This window comes from Pygoscelis adeliae, unplaced genomic scaffold, assembly GCF_000699105.1.
Source record: "Pygoscelis adeliae isolate BGI_AS28 unplaced genomic scaffold, ASM69910v1 Scaffold135, whole genome shotgun sequence".
Lineage (NCBI taxonomy): Eukaryota > Metazoa > Chordata > Aves > Sphenisciformes > Spheniscidae > Pygoscelis > Pygoscelis adeliae.
The window spans coordinates 3,447,105-3,453,662 of record NW_008824908.1 but is presented as its reverse complement, the minus strand read 5'-3'; the positions used below and the strand labels follow the sequence as shown (position 1 = coordinate 3,453,662).

The following is a 6,558-nucleotide window of genomic DNA, read 5'->3' as shown; positions in this document are numbered from 1 at the left end:
GAGCAAACATGAGAAAAACTCATTGGTCAAGATAAAGGCAGTTTAAGAAGTGAAGGGAATAAAAAGAGAAAAGAACCAAGCAATGCAAAAGCCATCACTCACAACATCCCACCAGCGGACTCATGCCCAGACAGTCTCTGAGCAATGGCCACCTTGGAAAGACCAAAACCCCGGGTTTTCTTGCTAAGCATGGTGTCGTATGGTAGGGAATACCCCTTTGGTCAGTCGGGGTCAGCTGTCCTGGCTGTGTCTCCTCCCAGGCTTTTGCCCACCGCCAGCCTACTCGCTGAGGGGGAAGCAGAGTGAGAAGCAGAGAAAGCCTCTGCTGTGCAAGCACCCTTCAGCAACAGCCAAAACACTGGTGTGTCATCAGCACTATTTCAGCCAGAAATCTAAAACACAGCACCATACAGGCTGGTATGAAGAAAGTTAACTCTATCCCAGCCAGACCCAGTACACTTCCCAAAGGAATGGGTATTTTAAGCTCGTGAAAAGTTCCGTTTCCATAAAAGTGTTTCTCTGAGGAAGACTGCTGTTGTAGCGTGTTTGATTTCAGCTATAAGACTGGTGGTACCAGTCAGATCAGGGCTTTATTGAGTTGTTTTCTACCCAGCAATCATAAAATGTGGTTTAGCTTCTTCCTAACCCTTCAGGTTTTTTTGCTCTGTTTAGACATGGGAGAGAGCTCTCTATCTATGTATTAGCTCTTTGCCCCAATGCCACTGACAAAACTTCTGCTGATCTTCCTGCATTGGCTTGTTTCTGTTAGGACTACCTTTCTCCTTCCGAGAAACCTGACGTAAGAAGCACATTTAGATGTCTCTGAGGATCATTTTTCAATGTGATACATCCTGGCAAATGTCTGTAGGTGTCTCTGAAACGCCACCCTTAAGCCTTTGCTTTATTATTCCATATTCCTTTAATCACTGCAAGTTTTTAAGAGTATGCTATTCTTGGCTGAGATTTTTTACAAATATCACACAGCCATGTATGATATTGTATATTTATGTATATATACATGCTTATGTATATTTCTTTTTAAGATGCCAGTGATCAAAGAGAAGACATTTACATTGGAAACCACATACCTTGCTCAGAAAGCTTCAATGGCTACTGTATACATGGAAAATGTGAATTCATTTATTCCACTCAGAAGGCTTCCTGCCGGTAAGTCCTGCATGCCTCCAAAATGTGCTTCGAATTGCTGTAAAGCTTAATCAAAATGCTCTCTAGACATAATTACAGCATGTACCAGTCTGCAGTTAGCTAAGCAGCGGCACAGGAGCCGTGTCCCTATGCTGTGGGCAGCACCCAGCTGCTCCGGTCGTGCGGGAGATAGTGCTCAGAGGAGAGGCTTGGTCAGTCAGGTAGTTCAGAAGCTGAATCCCGCTGAAGACTGTGGCCTCACTGTTGCCTCCTTATTTTCAGCTGCTAAATCCTATCTAGAGGGAAAAAAATCCACAAAAAAACTGCCTTTGCCTTGCATGGCTTCTCTGTGTGACTGCTTTTTCCCCATAGACCTCTCAGTCTGTCCTTATGCTATCTATGCATTTTATTGCTCTTGTCATAAACTCTGTCTAGAGTATCAATATCTTATTTTTAACATTTATTGCCCTTTTTCACAATAATAGGCTTCATCTAGAGAGTATAAAATTGCAAAATATTATTTAGCCCACATTTTTTGTCTATGGTATAATCTAGCAGTTCAGTACACTCAGTATTAAGCCACTCAGTGTTTCCCAGGAAATCTGAACGTTCCATTTTATTTCCCTAGCTCCCAGCTAATTTTTTCTTTACATTTCACCAACTAAATTCTGCCTCTCTGTTTTCTTTGAAAAATAAAAATAATTTTAAAAGTTGTTCGTAGGAAAAGGCCACTTCTTGATAACATGGACTGCCCTACTTATTAGGAGGTGTCACTCCTGAACTTTTATCTCGCAGGGTTGTGCTTTCAGATTAGTGTGGTTGAAGTTGCTATAACTCTTTGCTTTCCTTTGCTTTGGAAACTTCAGTTGTAAATCCATTAGATACTATCACATTTTCTCCCTTGATCTTTATCGATCGAGGATATTTAGGGGTTTTTCCACTGCCAAGATTTAAGGGTTTCCAGACTGACCAAGGAGCAGGAAGCCCAAAAGCCAGAGCCAGTATGGTTGTCAACTTAAGCATTTGAAAGCTTATATTATTACTTTTCCCATCCGAGACCCTTTCATGTCTATTTTCACCTTTCCAGCAGGACTTTCTTTGGCCACAACCAAGAGAGCTCAACGTGGCTTTGCTTCTCTTAGGAAACTGGGTGCATCCCCAGCGTCATCTTGATGGGCATTAGGCAGCACTATTCGATTACAGTATTCATTTGATCTAGAGCTGTGTTTAACACAATTTCTGATGGATTTGTCCTCAAAATATTCAAAGCAGAGGTATTTCAAGGCAAACATTCCTGGCTGAATGAACTGATTTTTTTATTTCTCAGAATTTTTTTCTGGATGGCGCTAATCATATAGTCATTTATTCATTTATGATTCAATTACTATTCAATCATTTAAATATTCATTATTACTCTAATAATTACTGATAGGCAATGTTTTGATGAATTTAATTAATGTACTGTCCCTTTAGATTCTATTTTATAATTATGTTACTATTACTGCCTTCAATTTTTTATTTAAACAGCCTGAACAGTATCTCAGCACTGGACCTAGCACAACAAACCTCACGTGGTTCCAGTCAACAATTTCTGACTCTCAGTTCTTGACTCTAAGTATCAGCTCTCCTTTGGATTTTTCTTGGCTCTTTAAATACTGATGGTCTTGTACTTTATGCATGTTTCCTACTGGAGCAGAGTTATTAAGGAAATGAATTATTTCTATCAGACAGCAATCCGCCATAGTAATCATGTACTTCTGCCAGAGAAAAAAATTCTCTTTTTCTCTGGCAAGGAAAATATAATGATGAATGCTAGGGGCAGATTGTTATTTTCAAATGCTTTGTGTTCTCATACACATCTAGCATATACATTGTTTAATTTGGTCCTCATTTCCTGGTAGTGATATATGTGAGGTATCAGATGACCTACAAAACTGCAGAAAATACCTGCGCAGAGCAAATTCTGACTTTCGCTTTCACTAGGGGCAGTGAATCTCCTTGCTCATTGTACAGCAGCCCTCCAGGACTGCCAGCAGGCAGGTGGGAGGAAAGCTTTGTGGTAGTCAATTGCATAACATTTATTGCATAATATTTAGTTTAGGAGCCTTTGCACAGCTGGGATCTGGTCAATCTCCTGCTGTCCCCCCTTGTGCAGTGCAGTTCTGCCCTGTCCTTATGGCAGGCTGCATCAAGAAGGCACAGTTCAACCCTTTGCAAAGAAATCTAAACTTCTTTACGCGAGCTCAATTAATTGATTGATCAGCATATTTTAATAAATCCATACTGACCTCTGTTTATCTTGCTATGATATTAATGCTATATTATCTTGCTATCTATTGATGCGGCAGAATGCTTTAAAATCTGTTCTACTAGTTTAAGGTAGCTTCTACTAGTTTAAGGTAGCTTAAACTAATGCCTAGTACTTCATCCCACCACCGATACAGTTGTTAACACAAGAACTTCTTCATCGCAGGAATTCAGTACCCCTGAATCTCCATTCAATATTTCTCAGAAATAATTTCCTGTCACTTCAGTGTTTCTGAGGAAACATCTTTGAATTACTTGTGCCTCCTCTGCTTTGTTTTGCCTCCTCTGCTTTAAAGCAATTCTCACATTGATCACACTTTGACTGTTACCTTCTTTAATGAAAACAAAAGCAAAGGAACAAATAAGAATTCACTAGCACTCTTCACTCGCAAGGAGTCCTGTTTCTTATTGTTTCTTTTTGCATGACTACCAACATTTTCCCCGTCCTCTTCCTTCTTGTATGCTAATACATGTCTTCTCTTGATTCCATTCCTAGCCATTACCGAGCTTACTTACAATACATGGGGGCTTTTTTTAACAACTCTGCTCTTACTGGAACTTGTTTCATGCCTGAACCAAAACTCCGTACACGGCAGCTCACGGCTGGAGAAAGTAGAGTCACAAGATTACGAACATGTAAACCCCAACCGTTATCCCTGCATGCAAAGGCGGATTAGGAGTTGCATTAGCAGTTGTAGTAGGGTCTGTGGAGTAATTATTTCATTCCTCCAAACAGAATTAATTCCTACCCTAGCACAAAGCTTTTGGATGGATGAGACTGATTCTGTGTTGCATTCGGGTTTATCTGGTCTGGTTTTCAAAAGGATTGTTTCTCTGCCTGCGAGTGAGTATTTCTTCTCCAGCTTTCTACTATAGAGCTGGAGGCAAACTGTATGATTCAGTTGCCCTTAATGATGCATTGACATCAGTGGGTTTTAAAGTGTCGCTGTACACAGAACTTGCTCAGGGATGTAAGTGGTGGCCTTTGATTCTGCAGACTCCAGCTCAGTGTCTTGGGTGGCTCTTGCCTTTCCTTGTTGTGCTTCAGCCTCTCTTGCCTTGTGACCTGAATTCCTCCAGAGTGTGTTTCCACTGCCACCTTCACCACTGGCACATCTCGCATTCCCTGAACATGTATTCACAGGAGCAGCCTCTGCTGTGTTTCTCACTGAGCTAACTGCTGCTTTGCTCAGGCAAGGTACCATTTAGAGCAGCCGCTTCTCTTCTGTCTTCAGACGTTTCTCCCCCACCCCTGGCCAATTTTTATGGATTCTTCCATGAACTCTCACTTGAACAGTTGTGGGCCATTCGGTTCTCTAACCCGACCTCCGTCGAATTTTGGTTTGGTGACAAGGCAGGAGGGGGTTTGATGCTGGTCTTGTCCAATAGGTTTTGCAGGATTCCGCTTCTGTAGGCTGTAGCTTGGAAAGGGATCTTCCTTTCCCCCCATTTTTCAAGGTTCCTCTTCCTCTTTGTCACTTCTCTGCCATACTGACATTGCAGCTGAATGAGCATGGTCACTTTGTGTTTCATGAGCATGCTTCTTTGTGTTTCGTTTAGCCTTGTCTACTTGTTTCACCTAGTTGCTTTATTCTTCCCAAATACTGCCCCAATTTAATAACGACCCCACATATTTCTTTTGCCAAATCAGGGCCTTCACCACGCTGGTGTATTTTCAGAGGGCCACTAGTAACCTTATCCGGGAAAGCAGAGCATATCTGCTCTGTCTCTTCTCTTGCCACAGAAATCCAAACCATTCCCCAACCCAAGTGTTACCACACCTCCACCACCAGCTCTTTCTCAGCTGGAGTCACCTTGGACTCCCTATTTCATCTGCAAAATGACTGGGCTGTTGTCAAATTACAGATTCCGTGAAATATTCCTTTTCTTTTTCAGGTGTGAATCAGGATATACTGGACAGCACTGTGAAAAGACAGACTTTAGTATTCTTTATGTTGTCCCAAGTAGACAAAAGCTTACGCATGTCCTTATTGCAGCAATAATTGGAGCTGTACAGATTGCCATTATAGTTGCAATTGTCATGTGCATAACAAGGTAGGTAAAGACAAAAACAGTGAAAAATTACACATCGTATGGATATACTTTTTCTGTATTTAAATATTTGACCCCCAAAATTTTATGTGCTTTAAGATATATCCTAAAATACCCACATATAAAATACCTAATGACTGAAGTGGAAGGATTATGTAACATCATATCACCGGTTTTTTGTTGTCACAAAACACACATTTGTTTAAATTCACAAACCACCAGTAACCGCTCTGAATCCCCAGACCAAATACCCAGCAGAACAGATCAGCCCTGAAACACATCCAAAAGGTCAGCTACTGTGTTAGACCTTCACTGGAGTTATTCAAGCATTGCTGATATCTTATAGAAGCTGCGATCCCCCCGTCCCACCCACTGAAATCAGAGAAGTTGACAAGATGCTGTTCCTTGCAGTACCACTGTAAATGGTGTTACACAGAGAGAGAAGTATCCCTCACACTATATATGCTTTCTGAAAATTACTGTGAAGCTAGTCCCGTTACTAGGCACTCTCCGCGGGAACCTATTTTATGAAATGTAAAGATGCACAAGCACAGAGTTCAAGTTTCTGGGTTGCCTTAGACTCTCGCCCTGTATGAAAACTGAGATGAGAGCCACGGATTCTTTTTGATGACAAGGGATTCAAGTGTACTCATCAAGGACTTGAACCCAATGAGGACTGAGGGCTCTGGGATAGATTAAGGATGACTTAGTTACCTTATAGGTGCATGAAGCATTTAAGTCCTACACTTGGGCATCCATGCCACACTTTGCCTTTTCCTCCTCAACTCGTCCTTCACTTTTTCAGCTCCGGTTACATTGGGCCATGAAACTTCCTGCTACTGCGTTAGTGCATGGTTTCCCAAACTCAGTGATGTAGAGTGACACCCCTATGAACAAACAGCATAGGCCTCCTTCCCTATCTCTCTTGTAAAGTTCAACGCAGCAGGTATAAGTATGCATATCTAACACCTCCTGCACATGTAAAAGAGTTATATTTGGCTCGTGCAATTGATGTCATCCCATTTTTACTCAACACCCTGCTGGCCAAAGCAG

At 41.6% G+C, this 6,558-nt stretch overlaps 1 protein-coding gene across 1 annotated transcript in view; it reads left to right on the top strand.

The window, feature by feature from the left end:
- Positions 1 to 6,558, top strand: part of TMEFF1 (transmembrane protein with EGF-like and two follistatin-like domains 1) — a 54,728-nt gene that overhangs the window by 46,733 nt on the left and 1,437 nt on the right. Inside the window, exons 8-9 of the mRNA XM_009324951.1 lie at positions 1,044 to 1,167; positions 5,350 to 5,508. Coding sequence (XP_009323226.1) covers positions 1,044 to 1,167; positions 5,350 to 5,508 — 283 coding nt within the window. The remainder of the gene's footprint in view (positions 1 to 1,043; positions 1,168 to 5,349; positions 5,509 to 6,558) is intronic.